This window comes from Brienomyrus brachyistius, chromosome 17 (genome assembly GCF_023856365.1).
Source record: "Brienomyrus brachyistius isolate T26 chromosome 17, BBRACH_0.4, whole genome shotgun sequence".
In the NCBI taxonomy this organism is placed as follows: Eukaryota; Metazoa; Chordata; class Actinopteri; order Osteoglossiformes; family Mormyridae; genus Brienomyrus; species Brienomyrus brachyistius.
The window spans coordinates 14,801,475-14,823,622 of NC_064549.1; the positions used below are offsets into that span (position 1 = coordinate 14,801,475).

The window sequence follows — 22,148 nt, forward strand, 5'->3', positions numbered from 1 at the left end:
TCTGAAAGTTCGTAAGTAGAGGAGCATCTGTGTATATATATATATGAATGATTAAACAGGAATATTAATGGAGCTTGCCAAAACATCACAGAGACGACTTGAAAACCAAACACAATACTGAAAATTTGGATCACTTAAAATCATATAATATTAGTGATACATAATTTTTGTTAGTCTAAGTGAAACCATATCTTTGTCTTGGCAAGCAGCCTCACGCACTAGATAGCTATCTTTGTGACCGTGGAGTCTTATGTTTCTTTTTAACTTTTGAGTGCCGTTAATTTAGCATTTTTAAGAACAGGTCCTAAACGTAATAACTTTGTACATACAGGGGCATACTTTATATGGTTTGTTTAATATTATTTAAAAAGGTGTAAATAGGAAATGACAAGGCGATTGGAGATGGAAAGTGCAGAGTACAGTACCGTTTGTTTAGAAAATGGTAATAAATGGACATTATATGTTATCATTCAGGCCAGCAGACTGTTATGGGTTGAGGTTATGGGGCCCAAGTATTATTCATACATTTTCACATTCACAGGGATCCTCTGTCGTAACCCTCGCGAATGTAAGGAGTGACTGTTTAACACTGTAATGAAGAATAGCTTTCTGAAGAGTTTTATATTCATGTCGCATGGCTGCCACATAGCTGATTAACTCTGGGTGCTGGACTGGGAGAAGTCATGGAGCTGTAGTACTTACTCACGAAAGACGTCTCCCCAAGGAAGCCCCTGCGCTTCAGCACCACCTCCAGGAACTTGGCCTCCTCGTCCACCACATAGTACTCCTTCTCCAGGGAGATCCAGCACCAGTTCAGGCTAAAAAGGTGCCCCTTCAGTTCATTTCCCCCTGTGCAGAATGTGAAGCATGATGATTCCATTATGAGTCTATCAATTCATCTCCCCCCGTACTTGCATCAGTATTATTTGTATAAGCACAGAAAAGTTACTAGAAACTTCCTTTCAATGGCAGCAGTGCTTACATCAAAATAAAGAAGAGGTTTCCGCCCCAACATCTTGGTTACTCACTGGCAAACCTCGTCTATCCAGAACCTCCTTCCAAAAAATACTCACAAATGCATGTCCTGCAAAAGCCTGCAATGTCCCCAGAACTTTCATAAACTAGTTACCAGGGAAAAGCTTTGCCTTTCTCCTCAGCAGCTAAGGGAATAGCATATGCAGATGCACATGGCGACACTCCAAGTCCAAGGGAACTTTTACCCGCAGGCAGCCTGAGACAGATAAATAGTGCTTCTAAAAGAAGCGTCCCTGTCAGTTTTGGGCGACATAGCGGATAATAGAGGCAGCCCCAAGGTTCATGTCCCAGCAGGGGGCGCCACTCTGGGTACAAGTCCAGCTGCTTCTCCAGCAGAAAGCCATCTCAGGGAATTAGCCTAGCAACGGGCAACAGGTGAGCGAAAAGATCACTTCAGACCCCCCCAATTTCCTGCCGAATATCACAGTCACAGAGTCTTTCAAAATCTCACTAATGAATAGAGCGGCTCGTCACATTCGCCAGATGTGGTGGGTTTGTGTTGAGGGCAAACTGATGAATTTGGGGTGAACAGCTGCTCTGCACCAGTTCCCACCCAAACTGACATCAGCTGATTTACCTCCATGTAAAAAATATGCAAGTATCATGAAAGACATGTTAAAAAACAACAAAAGCAATGTCACTGAAGTATCCACCCAGAAAACATGCGACGTTTTTGTTCATTACTCCGACACGATATTCTCCACATCCATCCATCCATCCATCCATAACCATTTATCCAGGATAAGCCCGGATCCTACCTCAGGAAGCACAGGGAGGGGAGGGGACACCCTGTATCACACCCTGCCCAGCTGGCCCTCTTGTTTCCTCCTTGGCATGGCCCTAATGAGCAGCGCCCGTCTTGCCTCCCGTTCCTAATCCTTGTATTAATCACTCCCAGCTGCCTCTTGTTGCCTCTTCGTCAGTCAGGTATTTAAGTGCTTCCCAGTCCTGTGTTCCAAAGTCCAGGCATTGACATCAAACCCTTGTGCTGCCTGTGCCTTCCCATATTCCCGTCCTCCTGTAGTGATCCCCTCTGATCCTGTTTGTTTCAAGTTTTTGTTCTTCAGTTTAATAAAGCCCCTTTTATTTCACCACCATTCCTGCTCCATAAACCTCCCTCGTCTTGTGATCCCCTGGATGGGACGCCAGTCCATTGAAGGGCACACGCACACTCACATACTCATTCAAGCACAAAGGGACACAGGATAGAATCCATGTTTTTTTAAGGTTAATATCCTGAGTAAACCCTCAAAGCTGAGGGAAATTCCCAGAAACTCCACACATACATCATTCAATCATATATAAAAGGATCTTTGGATAAGTTCTGCTCTTACCTCCAAAGCAAATCAGGAGCCTGCCTGTGATTTCCCATTTAATTAAAGTATCAAAGCTGAGCACGCTGTGTATGTGAGCTCGAGGGACCAAAGCAGTAGACCAGCTAGTACCACTTGTTAGCTATTAGTGCCCTATGAGAGCCACCATCCTATTTCACATAAACCATATTCCAGTTAAAAAGCTGACTGGTGAGCAGAAAGACAGAAATGTATACAGGGTTGCCTTCCTGCATGTAACCTAACGTCTGTAGCCATAAACCTAGAATCGTAACACTGATCATAGCATGTAAAACACTTTCGGTAGGATACCATTGATTACAACTGCACACAACCTCTCTTTAATCAAAGAACACAAATGGAACATTCCAAGACCATGTATAGTCACTGCCACCTTCTCTATAAATTTAACTATACACATTACAATGTAGGGCACACAGGTTTATTAATGAGTTAAAACACAATGTCAAGTCTAGTAAGCCCAGCTAGATTCTGACCTCTAGCACTTTCAACTTGAAAGAAGACATAAATTTACCCGAAAAATCAACTGGGCTGCATGTCGCGTCACCTGAAGCCTGTTTTGTTAAAACAAAGCGGACAGCTGTACAATGAAACCGTAAAATATATGAGCAGGATTGTGTTATCCATCCATCCACTTTCCAAACCGCTTATCCTACTGGGTCGCGGGGGGGTCCGGAGCCTATCCCGGAAGCAATGGGCACGAGGCAGAGAACAACCCAGGATGGGGGGCCAGTCCGTCGCAGGGATTGTGTTATTCGTTTCTAAAAATATTTCTACAAAGTATAGTAGTGAACACACATTCACAGACTTAAACCCACAATGGAAGACAAAGACTAAAAATAAGTCATGCTTTTCACTGCAGAAATGAGGTTTCAGTATTGAACTTGAAATTAAGGGACCAAATTCAAGTATTGGCAATAAGATTATCTAGCTACAGTCCTCTAAATGAATCAATGCCCTATTTGACGTTTGCACAACTATGAGTACAGGCACAATAGAGTGCTTCTTTTTGCAAATGCCATTATGCTCTCCTTAGAGAGCAACACATACAGGTGAGGGTGAAGCTCAGATATATAGCCAGAATCATCGAATGGCCCTGACAGAAAACAGGGACAAGATGCAGTGAGCCCTTCCAGTGCTGCGGCTCACGGGAAGTCAGGGTGACGAAGCCATCATTTCATGTAGATTGACACTATATCAGTGTGCAAATTGACACTACCAGTGTGCAGCCAAGCTACATGCACCCAAAGATGCCAGGTCAGGTATAATTCGGCTACGCCAGCAGCACAACGACCGATTGGGCCGCCTCTGCACTTATGCACATCACAACTCTTTACGCATAGGCAATACATTCGAAAGCCTTCCAAGTCTCTAAATCTATGGATAAGATGAGAGATTTCTGCAGCCTCAGTGGCCGTTTTACCAGAGCAATTCAGGCTGTTGCTGATGGGTCCTTTGGGGACTTCAGCCGGCAAACTGCAGACTATAATTCTGTGTCCTTAAGGCATCACACCACAGTTAAATTTTCACATTTTAAATAGCTGTATATTTTATCGAAGCAAGAACCATGCATTACTTTCCCTGGAAGACCAATCAAACTACTGCCCCATCAGATGAGACCTATCAGGCCAATTAGGATATTCACCTTGCATCGGTGCATCTTGCAGAAATTTCATTTTTCTGTAATATTTTAATAACTTCCTGCCATGTTCATCATGCTACAATATTCAGTGAGCTTATTTTACCCAGACTTCCCTATAATTTGATTAGCGATAACGGCTAGCATGTCCCTGAATGGTTTTTCCCCTTGAAACTGCTACATTTTTGATTAATGTACGCTGTCCTGGAGGAAACCTCATCAATTTCTTCTGCCACCATGCTGCCACCTGTGGCCATAGACCAATATGCAGACAAATCTGATTTAGCACCCCCCATTTAATCCAGACACCAGGTTCGACTCCACTGCTGCCTGACAAAAAAAAAAAAACAGACAGGATTTTTATCCGGATCCATCGGAGTTTATCCGATGTCATTAAGAGTCAAACATTTATGACGGCAGCAAAGGACCCAGAACGTGAATCAGGCTACACCTGCCAAGCAGACCTTCAAATACGCTTCTCAAGATGTCACGGCTCGGAAAATAACGTTGCTTTTTCATTAATTTGCTTTTAGCCTTTTGAAAAGCATTTGTTGCTAAGTGAAGAGCGTCTCGCTAACGGTATGCTGTCCACAGCGCTGCCTGTGGCTACTTTATATTCAGCCGTGCGAGGGCCGCGCTAATGGGAAGCTCTCTGAAATGGGCACGCTAACGCTTGGCTCGCGAACAGCCGGCCGCCCTTATTAGGCTACCCAGCAGGCCCGGCCGGCCTGCTTAAAACGCACCCCCCACTCTATCAGCCTGTAGCCTGGGGTCTCGGGTTTTGGCTGAGGGAAAATGTCGGAAGGGGTGGGTGGGGGGGGGCAGGATGAGAAACAGCACTCCGGCATCATTGTCAGAGCTGGAATCGGCCGCGGCGAGGGGGAGGAAGGACTTTGGCCTTAGTGCCTTTGTCTCCAGCAGTCAATGCACCTGGGTGGGTTAAGCTGCACAGAGCCACCAACCAAGAACTGAAGGCCTGTCTGAATAGCGGAACTAAGTGTAGAAGCTGCTCCAAATCAGGACGTATGGCAGACTCAGAGATACACAAGTCTAGAGGTTCTTACGCAGGGATCTGTTGCATGGAGCTGTCTGTCCTCTGTGGGGGACATGCAGGTTCTTCGAGCTGCGCAGCCGACCCCTCCTTCGCTGGGAAATGTTTGCCGTCTCTGGCATTTCTAAACGGCTTGGAAACGGAAGCCCCGGCAAAGTATTTTCACTAGAAAGTCATTTCCATGCTTCTCTTATTTGGCTGTTATTTTCCATATTGGTGACCAGCAATGGTCCGAGACCGAAATATCCTTTTAAAAAATCTGATGGACAGTGTTTTTTCACTGTGTGCTTCCATGCAGCAATATACGTTTTAAGAGGCAGTACTTTAGTTATTATGTATATGTGTCCAATATATGTCACACTTGTACTTGGAGATTAACTAGAAGCTCAGTCTAGCTGAACTTATATCAGCCCAACTCCTTAACAGCTCCAAGTTTGTAATGTGCTATTTGCCCAACCAGAATCCTTCATTCAGACAAGTTGGTCCCTTCAAACCACAGGTGACAACATCAACAGCATCAGCTAAAATGAATGAATTCATTAACAGAAGAAACTCCTAAACTTAATTATGTGGCCAATTGTACCTACACTTGAAAAATGCTTCATTTTAAATCCCAGATCCCCCCTATTCACATATTTATGAATGATTCTTTACGGTTACTACAGAAAGTCAAGTAGAAATGCAAATGTTTCATTCGTCTGGCTGCTGTCCACCATCGAATACCATGCGAGTAGAGCTGGAAAGTCTACAGCTTAATAGAACCTTAAGGTCAAACTGGCGTTTCCCTTACAGATTCCACAGCTGCACAGTTTACACTTGTTGTGCCTTGCTCACGGCTGCAGAAAGGGGCCAATCAGATTTACCCTTTTTACATTCGATTTAAAATCGAAATAACGCCATATCTCACTTCTGCCACCCATCTTCTATCTGTACCGCTTCTCCGCACCTGAAATAAGCGCGACAGTGTCTCTCCCCAAAGTATAGATTCCACACGTCCATTATGTGACTTCATTTCTTAAAGGGGCTGTGGTTTTTGGTGCGAGCAATAGAGATGTACGGCACATTTACATCAAATACAGATGACCATGCCACTTTAAATTTTTGGTATTGCGATATAATACCTATACTGGTATACCGCACAACATCTGCGGAGCAGGAGATTGGACTGTCACGCTGTTTTACTGGTGCATCAAAGGAGTTCATGCTAAATGTAAAATATCTCACAAAAGACAATGCAGGACTGTTATGGGGTGACCAAGCCTCGATTCCCATAAAAACAGTGTTTCTCTCATTCTGGCAGATCCTCCCAGGCTAATCCTGCTGTTCCTTCATGCTGATGTTTGCTGTAGAGCAGGACCTCGAAGTGGGCTGTCCGCTTCCTTTGTCTTATGTTAGCCTCAAAGCCAGGGGTGGGGAGGGGGGGTTCATCGGATCCTTCATTGTCAAGGTGTCACAGATCCACCCCCCCCCCACCCCTTTATTTTCCACATTGTAGCTCAGAGCCCATAGCCAATCCCAGGAGGCAAATAGCTCTGGGCTGAGGACACCCTGGACAGGATACCAGTCCATTCGCCAAACTGTGTGTCTTTGGACCATGAAAGGAAAGACACACAAATGTACAGCTGGGGCAAAACCTGACACCAGAACCCTGTGGGTGTGAGACTGCAGTGCTACCTACCGAGCCCCCGTACCGCCCAAATATACCCTGATTTACTGCAGAAAGATTACAGCTGGGATGGGATCTTTCAAGCTTGTCCAGTCAACCAAAGCAAAAGCATCTTGCACAGAGTTACCTTTATTATAATATATAACGTCTTGTAGCCCGAACTTCTGTTTTATTTATGTTGCTTAAACGTTTGATCTACAATGAAACCTCAAGGGTTAGATCCCTTCTGGGTTAATATATTCCACATTAACAAGCCTACAAGGCCTTGCCACTCCTTGAGCTGTTTTGCTAGCAAACGCACCCATTGCAAACCAAAGTTTGGTTATTGTAATAGTCATCATGCACATAGTGGAAATCCATACCCGCTGACGATTAGCCATTTCGATTCCTCCCATTTACACAATTGGAATTATTGAAGAAAAGCAATTTACTCAAGGCTACAGCTTTAGTTCCCTTCTGAGATTCACAATGTGAGCCAGCAGTAGAAATCGCCGTGGAATCCGTTGCCGTTATTGCTTCGGTAACGAGGAGGCAACGCAAGCGGCAATTAGGCCACGAGTCAACAGCCATGGAGGTAATTTATGCAGTAGTCACAGATAAAGGTCGCCGGAGATTAAATATTGAAAGTCGTTCATGAGTCAATTATGCATGAGCTTCCTGACGACCAGCTGACCGAGCTTCCTGCCACCACGGTGATGGGAGACGTCTACGTGAGTGGGTTCAGAAACAACAACCTACACCATAAAATAGGGAAAGATGGAAGTAGGAGGCGGCCAGGAATCCCGAGCCCCTCCTGTCTTCATTAACACTGAAAAGTGAAGGGTGAAATAACAGCATCACAGTGTCTTACCATGCTCACGCAAACACAACTTCATTTATAAAACCGCACATTTCACTGGATGACGCACCTTGCTCCAGGATTCAGCCAGGCCTCCCCAGGGACAGGAAATCTGACAGGTTCACATCTTCAAGCTCTAAACATTGCCCTCTGTTGCCCCCTAGACATGCCCTGCATCCAACAGAGTTCACGTCCTCAGTAATGTGCCATGTTTTGGTGCATTTCTGATTAAAATCATTGGTAGAAGGGTAATATAGTAATTAAAGACGCTGTTCTTTTTAATATAACCCCAGAGGGCCTGCACCATCGTAACTGAGTGAAACTACTTTACTTAAAGTGTTTCAATAAAAAGCCGTGTCCAGCGGTAAAAGGGTCGGCCAGCTAAACAGAAAGCCGATAAGAGTAACCCCAGGCAGGATTTATGCCCCTCTGGCGATACACACCTCAGGACATTGCGGCCCCAAGCCGGGCAGAGAGACGCTCACCCGGGGCTCTGCCAGCAGAACAAACAGTACCTTCGGGGTCATTCCAGACACATTTGTCACACTCACAAATGGGTTTTATGCAATCACTGGGCATTTGCTGAAGTATAAAAAAGAAAAAAAAATCCATTTTAAGATTTGAAGATGGAGCGAAGGAAAGGTCCAGAGGGAGATGAGGTGGAATTAGCAAAGGCGGGAGCGTGGCCCGTCCAGTGCCTCCTTAAGGACCACGTAAGACCCCGACCCGGTCTTTGTGGAGTGGTAGGGATGATGTCTTAATCTGATTCAGGGGGATGAGGTTTTTCACACAGCACAGTAAATCCCCCTCATCACTGGCTGCATGGTGGAAAAAGGCTGAGTGAGTATTTACTTCAAAAATTAAGATTTGGTTATTGACACCAAGCTCTTCCAAAGATTTCCTATTAGGTCATGTGAGCCTTTCATATTCATAACATACAGCCATCTGTCCATCTTCCATACTTCTAATCCAGGACAGGATCGCTGTGAGCCTGGAGTCAATCATAGACAGTACAGGTGCAGAGACGGCATGTCAGGGGACACACAAGCAAATGGCTTAAAGCAGTCATTCAGAGACACTTTTTCCTACACAGCAGACTTACTGAGCTGTTCTTCTGCACTTGCGGCCAGCCTGTTAGTTTTAATGAGTCTGCCCGTTAACCTCTCTCGTTAACAAGGCATTTCCAGCCACAGTACTGCCTCATCTGGCTGTTTATGTTCATCACACCAAGCTCTGTAACCTCTGGAGACTGTAGCGCAGGAAAATCCCAGCAAGCTGGCTGCTTCTTTGCTGCTGGAACCAACATTTATATAATGAACAACTGAACCGTGTTCAAAATCAATCGGATCAGGTGTCTTAGCCCTTCTGACTCTTAGCCACTTAGCAAGTGAACTTCTTGACCCTGTCTGCATGGTGATATTATTCACATGACTCGCTCATGTAACGGTATGCAGGTACGCATTATTAACCATCCATGCCGTCCATATCATGATAGCAGGATCATACAAAACACATACATAGAAATGTAACTATTCTGTGATATTTTGTATTCAGTCCATATTGTTATAAATGAAGCTTATTTTTGCGTGTATTTCCTAGAAAGGCCAAGTGTTTCAATCAGAAATCTACAAACAGTTAATAATACACTACAGGTACAAAAGTATTAGGACACTTTACGTAATTACAGGTGATAGAGTTGCCCACATAAGCCACACCCATTGCTCGCATACAGTTGTATAGCCGTGGAAACAATTAACTCACTCATTTCTCAATTTAATGGCGTGTGCCTGTAAATAATATATATTTTTCTGCAAACTGCAGTCTGGTTTCTCATGAAAGAAAGGGCTTCTTCCTTGCTTTATGGAACCTCAATCCAGCTTCTAAGACCCTGACATGAGCTGCCCTAGCAGTGCACTTCACACCTGCACTTAATGTTTCCCACTCCTTTGGAAGGTCACTTGATGTCATCCTTTGATTCATGAGAAACTGTCGGATAAATTAACGGTCATCTCTGCCATTAGAAAGTCACTTCTGCCTTCCGGCTGGTTTCTGATCATTCCCAGTGTCTCCTGCTTCACCTTATTCTTGTGTACTACCATCTTAGAAATGTTGAACCTGAAAGCATCTTACTGCTCAGCGTAGCCTTCTGCCTGCAGAACTGCAATTAGACCATGATACAAACATTTGTACCACGGCTGTATAATTAAGCACACAGCCATGGAATCTCCAGCATAGCAGCAGAATGGGGAGGGGGCGGGGGGAGTCATACAGAAGAGGTTAGTCAGCCTGGCACCATCACTGGACACCACTGGACACGTTTCCTAGAAGTCGGTTCTCTACATTTCTGCCCTGCTAGAGCAGCCCTGGTCAATGACAAGTGTAGTGATAGTGACATGCAAACATCTGGGAGCAAGTTCAGCTGTGAGGTGGCAACCCCAGTAGCCTTTGCAGAAGACTACGGGCTATTATAGCAGCTAAGGGTTAGCCAACTTCATATTAATGCCCTTTGATTCAGAATGAGACGGTGGACAGGCTGGTGTCCCAATGTAGTGTATCTTATTTAGAGATTTGAAATGAGCCTTTAACAGGAAAATTCTGTTCAGAATATTCTTTGCCTAAATACTTCTGAAGGATCCGTGAATGAAGGACTGGGAATTGGCAGCTGAAGACAGGAACTGCGTGATCCCACATGACATTAGGAGGTGGGGGATGTAGAGATGTACCAGTGACGGTGGGGGGGGGCTATGAATGCACACTGTTTACTCTCTCTTATCAGGCGGAATAATGCTGGACGCTCCAGCAGGAGGGTAACAAAAACTGCAGGGCCCGAGGCGTTCCCAGAGCCAATGCTAACCGCTCACAGCGACCCCGGGCGCCGCTTCAGGGCAGCCAGTGACAGCTTCATTTAGCTCGATGGACAGCAGCCCCTACCAGCCTGCCTCAAATTAACATGTAAAGCAAATACCCTCACACGATGCTAATGAGCGTAGCCCACACTCCATGCACTCGCAGTCTCCATTCAGACGGGAGATGGAACCCTTTCCCTTTAGCAAAGCATAGCAGGCCAAGAGTAACTCTCATTATCAACGGACTCAGTGGAGACCGTCCATTTCCGTGCTTTCAATGCCTTGTCCTCCGGCGTTGTGGCATGAAAAAGACCTTCCACGTGCTCCAACAAGCTGCCCTCGAGAAGAAGAATTCACCCGAGGAGATTTGACGAGTGGATTCTGGGTAGGTTTTTTTTTTTCTGCCAACGTTTTGACTTTCAAGTCTGAGTCAAAGCTCGTCTTTATGGCATAGTGGACGGAGGGGGGGGTGACTCTTTTCGTCCTGAGGCTGGGATTGCTACCCGCCGTTATCGGACCAGAACGCAGCATTCTGCTGTGGATATGTGACGCTCCAGGGAACCTGAAGTCTTTGGGCAAGTAGATTCAGCCAAGACCAGCCCACACATGCAAAAATCACCGCACTCTGCCAGTTTGAGGAACCGACAGACCTCAGTCTAACACTGAGCGGGTATAGTATCTGGCATCTAGAATAAGAATCCGTCCTTAGTTATGACCCAAAAATGATGTAGTGGAACCAGCAAAAAATAAAATGACTCCTGTCTGTCACTCCTGCCTGTCGTTCCCTAAGTAAACATGCTATTTTTTTTGCATTACAACATTTCATTGCCCCAAAGCTTTCAGATCTGTTCAGTTGCACTGAGTTCTGCCAGAAACCAAAATGGCCATCCTTCTATAATGGAAACTGGCTTACCCCTCATTCCATCTGTTGCCTGCTCTCAAGAGGAATCAGTGTTTTATGGACTTGCCGGCATCGCTGGATTACCCTGAGGACACAATGCTTTGCAGTTTCCTTTGTTTAGCGACAGAAAAGAGGCCTTCTCTGAGATTCACGTTACCTCTGTCAGTCGCCAGTGCTCCCCGGGTCACTCTCGGCATCTTTTAAGCCGCTAATCTTCAATTCTCCTGACACGTGACCACGCCACCGCATAGCAGTGTCTCCTATGGATTTGTGCAGCACCTTTGCCCAGGGTTACTGGGAGTTCAGACCCAGGCGGTCGCACCCACTCAGACGTGCTCAAAGAAAACAAACATGTCCTCACCATTACGTCCACAACCCCCATTCTCCTGATAGCCCCCCCTTACCTCACGGCTCTCACAATAAAGCTCTCGTTTCAAAGAAAACAAATAACTCATTTAATATAAATTTTGACCTTTTAACAGATTCAGGAGCATTTGTTTTAAATATATAATTCATAATTCATGCCAACAAACACCATGTAGTTGTGTAGCTTGATAAATTTCTGGCCAGCGAGGAGGCTTTCTAACTTGTATTCTGTTGCATATAAAACAGGTTCTCCCACTGGGTTTGAGTCTACATGCCCAGCGTTCATTAAAAAAGCAGGAAAACAGAAAGTTGTTCAGCAGCATGCGATTTGGCATACGGATTTTTAGTGAGGATCACCCAGGTTTAACTCCTACACGCAAACGATGCCAAGTGAACTGCTGCCTTCTGGGATAAATTTTGGAAGATTCAAGAGCTGAAAACAAACTGTTGACCTTTTGAGGTATTACTGAAATTACTGAAGAAGCGGGCAGCTCTGCCTGTGATCACTGCCACAGATGAACGACACACTTTGAGAAGCACGAGATTCCATCTCAGCTCCCAAAGAAGTCCACCGTGCGGAAAAAGCACGACAGCAGAGCACTTAGTGAGCCATGGACGGTGACCTGCATTTTCACACATTACGCAAAATGCACCCATGTGGCAAAGAAAGGTCCTGGCCATTAGTCAGTATGTCAGCGCGTCACACCTCCCTGAAGCGCCACCTACAGGCAACAACAGTTAAAAATGCCTCAAATGTCTGAAAGTGAAAGATAACATTCAGCCCGATTGAAGCAAGCTGCATAGTTGCATGCAAGATGCATAGTTGCATTCGTTTTGTCCAGAGAAACATTTTTTACAATGCAAATTTTACTTTTTTGTTTTTTTAGATAATTCAGGTTTCATTTTTCTGAAAAGTAAAACTCAGCAAAGATTTGACCTGCGTAATACAAACCAGTGACCACTGGTTAGCTAAGTTATTAGTAAAAGAGTGACCTATAATTTCAGCTGATATATTAATCTTTAGGATCATATTTATGATATCCAGTGACATTGGTCACTGATCTCATCGCTTTATTTAATCAACTTAAACCTTAAAGGCGGTCCAGCATTACCTAATGATCAAGCAGCTATCCATCCTGGTGTCCTGCCCCGCTCGTCCGACCCTCCTGTGTGCCACTCCTGCTCACTACCTCATGTGGAATCCCCGAATTTACCAGCTATTTCTCATTATTGTTTGATTAGTCCAATGTATTTAAGTCTACGTTAGTTATGTTTCCACAGTCTGGTCATTGACGTCCGTATTTTGCTTTGCCTCGTGTTCCGTGTTGTCTGCTGAATAAATCCCTAGTCTACCCGACTCCTCTCTCCGCTCTAGCTGCTGCTTCTCCGCTCCGTGCCTGAGCGTGCAGGACACCTGGTGATTTATTTTCCACGCTAAGGGGACACATCACATTTAAAAATATGCATCCATCACTGTTAATAAATTTCGGTTTGTTAAGAAATATGCATTTGAAGGTATGAGAAGGTTCTGACGCTGCACATTGGAGATGAGTTGACCTGGACCTTCAGACTGATCAGCAATGGAAAGTGGAGGGGAGGGGGGGGTGTACAGGAGTGACACGCTCCCCCGGGGAGTGGGGGTGAGACACAATGCTGCCGTGTCCTTCATCCAGTGAAAGCTGCTCTGCTGCTAAGAGATAAATGGCGTAATCAGTCAGCAGAGACTTTATTGGATGTCTGGAGTTGTCTTGGCACTTGTTCCTTTACAGCAGGAATGGCTTCACCTAAGTCTCCACTGTCTACACTGTAAAGGATCCAGAACCCAGCAACCAGTCCACCCCATGGAAGCGGGACCGCCACCAACCCCCCCCCCGGCAAAACACCAACGAAAGCAATGCCAGCTGCTTCAAAGTAAAAAAGCAAAAAAACGAACTTCGATTCCATCAGCCCTGGGGTAGGACTTCCCTGTGCACAAGCCCGGGCCTGCTGTCTGCAGAGCGCTGGGGGGGGGGCTCCTTCCCTCCTTATTCCAATACGAAGAGAGACAAGATGAGCCACCGTGTGGGAATACCCCTTCCTTCTTTACGGGACTGTCAGGTCACCCCTCACCTGCCCATGGGAACGAAGACACAGGCATTCTAGAGTAATGTAGGCTCTGTTACAGCCGAACTGTTACAACCAAAGTTACAACCAGGCTTCAATCTGTCACACACTCAGCAACGAACCAACAGCCTGGATGCTATGTGTGACGTGCTGCAGGCTCAGCCTATAGGCAACACAGGCGATCAGCCCGGGGTGCCACTCGCAAAACAGCACGTGAAAAAAATCAGAAGTACCACCAATCACATACACAACCAATCAAAAGTTTTTGCCCACCACTTTCCTACAACATGGAAAGAGGATGTAACAGTGCATGTCTGACATCCTATTACCCGGCTGTGTGGTGATGACATAGTCAAATTCCAGGCTGTCCTATACTGTAACTTTAAATGCACTAGTTAAGTGTTTCATCTCAGGAAACAGAGCAGTATTCCATGTCCCTGGTAGAAAGGAATGTCTTGAATTTTCTCTGCTGTTATAACGACTAGAGGTGGTTACTTTACTGAACAAAGATATGGCATTTTCTGGCTAATAAAGGTTCTCAAATAGTGAATATACTGTAAGTTTATTTGTTAGCCAAGAATACTGAGTGTATTTTTAGTAAATGTTAAGTGAGTAAAATGTAGATATAGAAAAACTCGGTGTGTGCAGAAACTTTTCACTGGTAGTGTACCTCTGGTTTCATTCCGTGATATTACAGTGTATTTACACTGGTTTTAATATTTCAGTGCTTTTCTTGTCAAACAGAGTTAGCGGCCACCTACCATGTGCTACTGAAATGGTTTTAATATAGATGAACTGACTAAATTTATTTTCTGCTGCTGCAGGGGGTCGGCAGGCGGCTCAGCAGAATCTCACCCAGAGTGCCAGAACATCCAGGACCGGCTGTGAGGTGCTGGAGATAAAATCCCTTTGGTTACCTAGCGGGACCTTTGCACATGCACTCTGTGCTTGGTCAAGGTTCTTCTGGAAGCTCCCTTTCCTGCTCTGCGTTCAAAAATGGTTCCTGTAAGGTGAATTGTTACGTGTAAATTGCCCTCAGTGTGAGATTACGTGGGTGAGCATGTGCCCTGAGAGAGACTGCCATCCCAACCAGGGTGTCCCCCTACCTGGGATATTCCTGGGCCCCCTGCGACCATGAACCAGATAGGTGCTTATGGGAAATGGATGGAAAGTCAGGTCTGTGCAACATGTTGTTAAAAAAAGGATTCCCATTTGAAAGTCCAGATGTACATTTTGATATCCTAGTTTTGCAGGTAAACACTCTGACAGTTGTCACTGGAATCAACTGCCTTTCTTCATGCAGTAGGGTCACATCCCAGTGACCACAGGAAATTAACACCTAGAGGAACATTTATACATATAAGAGACATGACTCCATATTTGGTATTACATTTGTGGAAACTATGGTAGATACAAACAGATTTTTTTGAGTAATTATAAGTCTCTTCATTAAAATAGATACAAGAAAGAGCAGGAGCTAAAAGCTGGGGTTTAATCACCTCAGTCTCTAGTGGAACAGGGCAGAGTTGAGGTGTCATTCGAGTTTCATCTTAAATAACCAGAAGATGGTTTGCAGAGCTCCAGCTCATTAAAGACCTCGGCCTGGACTCCGCTCTAAAGAGCAGCGACATCACACCCAGAAGTCGGTGCCTGTTCACATTAACGACACGCTTCACTAGCCTGCCTACCCCATATAGTGATCAGGCCTTGCGCCGCCATACAGGGCCTGACCCGACATTAGCAGAAGACTGAGGCCTGCAGGAGCACAGCATACGCAGAGCCTGAGGCTCTGTGTTTTCTTTTCCAAAGACAGGGGTACTGTAAAATCTGGAAACCATCCAGAGCGTACCTTGTTTTCCTCCTTCATAATCCTTGCCATTAATCACGTCACCTCCTTCAGTGATGTTTACACTGCGCATGCTGAAATTCCTGAATTAAAGCCTAACCCAGGGTCCTGGTGGAAGGACGGGAGCCTACAGATAACTCTTTACCAGGGAACCTTATACTTCTACAAGATGTCACAAGCCAACTGAAGGTGGGAGGGGGGCACATTTTAGCGGGGGGGGGGGGGATTGAGGAACAGCATCTAACACAGATCAGCGGAACATGACGCGCTGATTTTGGGCAGAAACTGGCACGGCAGCGAGGCGACGGCAGGCCTTCAAGCTTCCTCACACCGGTTCTGACGCGATCGTCCTCAACATGGCATCACTCCAACAGGGACAGGGAGACCTCCTGCAGAACCAGGCAGAATTCACCAGCTACAGACATGGCAAACTGAGAGGAAAGACTTAGGCTGATATCACCACTCTAATAAAAACAGGCTAAACATCCAACCTAAATCTGAATCGCTTGTGGCACCACAAATGCTTGAACGTACTTACGTTCTCACAGGAAACGTCTAAAAATTGATTTTTAAGGAAGCAACACGGAGTACATTGGCAAGCACAAGTTTTATTTTTCCTCATAATCCTACCCATCTGAGCCTTCTGGATCGACCTCATTACCTACTGATGCTGCATTTCAGCAGCATTTCCCAGAAGAAACCAATAATAAGATGAGATAGAGGAGAGCACAGGGCAAACGGCGGCACAGTGCATTTCATGGGAAAATAAGTTTACAAGCCTGTAATTGGGCTTCACATATTAAATCAGAGCATCAGAATCTGGGAGAGGAGTGAATCGGAAAATACAATGATAGCAGTACAGCTCATAAGATCTTTATCCTAGTGTTGAACCTGAATTAGCTCTATCAATAACCAGACGCTGCCCTATGACAGGCTGGCATCCTGTCTATGGTGTCCCCTGCCTATTCAATAAACGGTTGGGGAATCTGAATGGATTGTATAGCCGAATGCAGAAAAAGTAAAAACCTGCAACGTCTGACAGATTAATGGGCCGACATGGCAGGATTATGCTCCTCGTTTACAAGAGCCACCAGAGTAATTAGCCAGCAGAAAGGGGTCCTGCCACGTCCTGCCCGCATTCTCCAGCCATCACTCAACATGCAGGCACTCGCCCCCTCTGCCCCGTGAGAGGTGTCCTGGAATCACTCAGCATAAGCCAAGCAGCCAGCCGCCCTGTGCGGTCAACCTCACCCCCCACCTCCAATTAACAAGAGACAGGCCCTCGCGTCTTTATTCTTTAACTGCTTGCCATTAGTCGGCGACCTCTGTTAGCAGCCTTGCAAATATCGCAAGCTGATTGCCTTGGCTTGCTGCCGTAACCAACCCAGGTGAGGGTTGTACTACACCTTGACGGGACGTTAATTCCAGGTCTCTCCTTCTTCTTAAAACCCCGACGAGACTGACACACGTTGTATCTGCCTGCTGTATCTGCCTAAATATTAAACCTGAGAGGGACGTTCACCCCCGGGTGACACATTTCCAGCAAGTGCAGTTTCATCCGAAATACCTCTATGCCTCAAAGTTATCCAGATCCACGGTGTTTTTCGAAACAGCTCCCACAAACAGCTTAGCTATTTGTACCGATTTCCTACAGAAATGGGGGAATATATATAGAATGATTGAGAAGTAGAAACGGGTTGGATCTTCCCACCTGTCAGCTGTACCCTGGAGCACCCATCTGAGACAGCATGAAGAAACGGGACAAAGGAGGCCAGGGTCTGTGAGTCGGGCGGGGGAGGGGCAGGAGGCTGATGGAGCCACTGATTTGCAGGATTAAGCAGTGGAAACACATAGGGCCAAAGAACAGCCTGTCTCTGTTAAGGGCTGCGTTTTGCCCACTTTAATATAAAAGTAATAACGACAGCTAAACCAGAGCTAAACCCAGACCTAACCCCAGAGCTAAACTGGAGTGTAAACCAGAGCTAAACCAGAGCTAAACCCACAGCTAAACTAGGGTGAAATCCTGAGCTAAACCAAAGCTGAACCTAGAGCAAATTCTAGTGAAGTCCAGAGCTAAACCAGAGCTAAACCAGAACTAAACCCAGACCTAAACCCAGAGCTAAACTAAGGTGAAATTCAGAGCTAAACCAAAGCTGAATGTAGAGCTAAAATCTAGTGAAATCAAGAGCAAAACCAGAGCTAAACCCTGAGCTAAACCCAGAACTAAAACCAGAGCTAAACTGGAGTGAAATTCAGAGTTATAGCAGAACTAAACTAAAGAACTAAAGCTAACCCAGAGCTAAACCTAGAGCTAAACCTAGACCTAAGTAGAGCTAATCCCTGAGCTCCACTAGAATGCATCACCCTCATCCCCTGTCTGTGAACTCAATGATACAGCAGGAAAGTTTTCGCTTAAATCTTCTGCATTTTATCCTAATCTTCATAAATTCACCCAAATAGCCTATATTTGAAAAGCTGGCAATAGCTTTCAACAAAACTTCTCACAAGAAAAAGAATTCCATCAAATCCGATTTATTTTAAGTGTGTTTCAAGCTAAGTAACGGCAAATATCAAGTTAATTGAAACCTTAGTCTATTATGGCAAGCAATATACACAATTCAACATCTGACATAATTACTCACCTTTGTGTTTGTAATCATTCTCAAACTCGGGTCTCCTGCCATGTCAATGAATTTCATTTGTCAAGATGCCAGTCAGCGTGACAGTAAACACTGCACTGCCAGTCTGATCTCTTTCATTTGGTAGGCAAAGTTATAATTTCAGACCGTTCAAGGCTGACAGACAAGGAATGGTGATGTATGCCCAGAGGTCAAAGGTCACAGCGTGTGCCACTCCAGGGACACAGCAACCCTGAACGCAGGTTTCAACATGCTCCTGTGTCCAACACCCCAAACACTCCCTGAACAATAACGTTCAATCGATGACAGCAGCCCAAGCAGAAACAACAGACACGTGTAGGAACATCTGGAGAAGACGAGCCAGAATATGAAATTAAGTTACGGTAATGACATTTGAAGATATCAAAACCTGACAACGAGAGCATGCCCTAGCAGCTGGATTCAACAACAGCTACTATAGGGAAATAAAAACTGAAAAGGCCACTAAAGTTATTATGGGGTAACTTTAGATACAATTTTCAATTTCATTTCAACTAAATTGTTATTGACATTACGTACAGAATCCAGAAGACAGAAATCTCAAAGGAAAAGAAATTCCTAAACTGCCATAGCGAGTTATTTATTATAAATCCATATTTTCAAAACAAGAAAAAAACCTCCAGTGGAGGTTATTCGCTGGTCCTGTGCTCTCACTGGCCATCTGGATGTTGCTGAATCTGATGGCTACTCCCCTGTTCATCTTTACTTGATGTGTTTCTGCCGGCGTGTCCCCTTGCCGTTCACCACCTCGCTCTGGACCCACCAACTGTCACATGACCCAACAGTGACCCATCTTAGGCTGCCTTCCCAATCTGCCACTGGCCGACGTGACTGACACTTTCGCCTCCCTGCCAAGACCTCCCTGTCCTGTTTTGTGTCACAGCTAACCAGAGGGTGCCCATTGCCTGACTGAAGTTGCCAGACTCGTCACCTCCATAGCTGTGGGGGGGGAGATGGGGCTGGGGGAGGGGTCAGGTGACGAGCCCACAGTAGGCTTTTGAAGATGTCGCCCAATGTCATCACCGGCGTGTTCGCGACTCATGCCAGCTGCCCACACAGGCCTCTGGGGCACGGTCATTTCCGGGGCCAAACAACCAAAGGCGTGAGCACCGGGGCCCCGCAGCCGCCTGCATTTCAGAGGCAGCCAAAGGCAGAATATGCCTGATCTCACCTCGTGTCACTGCAGATTTTCTATTTCCATGGCTATAATGCAACAGAACGCCTCATATTCAGAGATATTACGAACTGTAAAATCACTTCATGTGTTTACGAATGTACCTACACTGGATAACCATGGATGGATGGATGGATGGTTGGATGGATGGATGGATGGATGGATAATAATATTATGATAACGACGGTGATGACAGAGGCTTCTTTTCCCAGCCTCCATAACGAGCTGAGGATTAGCCCCCCCCCCCCCTTTGACATGGTTGTAAGAACCAGGGAATGTCGCCCCCTCACTGCCCTTTTAATTAGCTTCATGTTCCCAGGCCGGTGGAGCCACTCACGGGTTCTCCATTAACCTCCGAACTGCTGGGCCAGCGCCACCCGGCAGCAGTGGAGGGAACCGTGACGGCCACACACAACACGGCCCGTGCAGGAGAGGAGGATTTACGTCGCGGAGCTTTTCCTGATAAAGCCTATTTCTGCTGGAATTTCGACCGTGAGTCACTAGCAGAACGGGCCAATAAGAAAAGGGCAGTAATACAAAAAAAAGAACATGCTCACACACAAGAATCAGCACACAAAGACATTTGTCTGCTTGGACGGGAAAGCCCTTTTACTTCCCCGGCGCCCCACATAGCGGAGCTGAATGGGGTGACCTCACAGGACTTCCGCTGACTGAACTCCGCAGCAACCCCCCACATGCCAGGCAGCAAAGATGGGAAAAAGTGGTTGAAGATGTCTAAAAAGTGATTTTCAGGCACAAACTGCAGTGCGAGAGCCACCTGAACAGCACACTGGATAGTGTGTGACTCTGTGCGTGTGCTGGCTTTCTGTATAATACATGTTACCTCAGGCTTAAGCTGTTGGTTTAGGGAAGTGAAAAGGGGGTGTGGCTTTTCCCAAGAGGGTCAGTCAGGTGATCATCATCGTCCAATCTGATTTGTTTACCGTGTTCTGCATTCTGAGGCTCTGTTTGTGTTTACATAGTAACCCCCTGAAGAGAGCCCCCCCCTCAAACCTGTGCCTCCAAAATGCTAGACGCTCATGTGTGCAGGTTGTCGTCATTTTATTCCCCCTCGCTGTTTAATTTTATATTTTGTTAGAAAGCAGCTTGTCATCCTGTCCCACTGCAATTCCTGTTCGACCCTGAGAAAGACACTGCTATTCCACCTTTGAATAAAATGGTTCTCACAAACTCCAGCATTTGCTTTTCCCGATCAAGGCCGGGGGGGGGGGGTGCTATTTGATGTTTGTGACCTTTAAATGTACCGATTGCCCCTTTTTTAACCTTTGAGCACCTGCCACTCAAAAAGTCTCTGCACAGCCCAGATTCTGTCCTTCTGGCATAAGCTTTTCTCCAAAGCATGAACACAATCAGCTCGTCCCAGCAAGCACAGGGTACCAGTTACAGGACACCATGGATGGGATGCCTGTACAACACAGTCAGCACTGGCACACCCAAAATCACGTAAGTGTGGTTACTGCAGAGGGAAACACACACACGAAGACTCCGTTTTCACACGCTGGCTGTGTAAACACAGACACCGGAAGCTTTGGCTTCAGCGCAGCCTCTCTCACCACTGATCATGTCTCACACTGCTTTCCATTATCAGTACAAGTCATCTCCTATTTACGCTTCCGTGCATCTTTACCATATGGAGGAAGAAAACATCTTGACAGGTGAGCAGATGTCCTATAATCCGGATTAATTACTTCTTCTTTTTTCTACATAATATAAATGACTCAGGAATTGCAGATTCAGAGTGATTCTCAGGAAGTTTCCATTCAGTTTTTGCATGATAAAGTCCACATTATTGCTCGCTCCCAATTCCCCACCAGACAGTCCACATTTTTGCTCCCTCCTAGCTCCCAGTAGCAAAAATGTGGATCGTCTGGAGGTCCCCCAGGACCAGGTTAAAAAACACTGGTCCAGATCATGCACTTAAAATGGGAACAATGTAAGATAACCAAGGTCGATACTGCCATTCAAGGAAAAAATGAAATATCTTACCGCTGTCTGCAATGGAGAAGGAGAAAACATCACTACTGGCCCGGTCCCCCTCCCTCAGCACATAGCAGATCTTCATTTCATCTATATCAGCTAAAAAGGGACACATTCGTCACAATGCAGACAATTTTCATTTAACTAAGGCATGTCACAATTGTTTGACTGTGCAGTCCATCAGATACACATTATCATTTGATTATTATTTCATAAATTAATTTGGGGACAATATTATGCCAAAAAGTGAAAGAAGACTATGAGTTAAATAAATAACATTAGCCACTCACAGGAATGGAACATGGCATGATTTTCAAGTTCAATTACAGTCAGTGTTGCTATTCTACGCCACTTAAATCAACAAATCACAATATTTATGAGCGACAGAGTTGCCTTTAAGTTGAAATAAATGTATATTTAGTATCAGATTAGTATTCACTTGAATGTGTCACTGCACTTCGGGGCTAAATCAAACCAACTGTGGCACTGCAGGCAAATGTTAAGAGTTTCCCACAGTTGGATGAAGAGAATGAGGAGAAGGACCTTGACATTAACGTAACGCATGGGAGACCCAAAAGCAAAATGTTTTATTAAAAAAAATACTGTCAGCGTGGTATAATTCAGCAGATTTTCACTCTATCTAAGCACACTTCAT

General features: G+C 45.5%; 1 protein-coding gene across 1 annotated transcript in view; it reads right to left on the reverse strand.

Moving 5' to 3' along the window:
• The window catches only part of frem2b (FRAS1 related extracellular matrix 2b), a 55,710-nt gene that overhangs the window by 27,653 nt on the left and 5,909 nt on the right, over positions 1-22,148 (reverse strand). Inside the window, exons 2-3 of the mRNA XM_048981719.1 lie at positions 21,503-21,592; positions 703-849 (exon numbers count right to left, since the gene is read on the reverse strand). Coding sequence (XP_048837676.1) covers positions 703-849; positions 21,503-21,592 — 237 coding nt within the window. The remainder of the gene's footprint in view (positions 1-702; positions 850-21,502; positions 21,593-22,148) is intronic.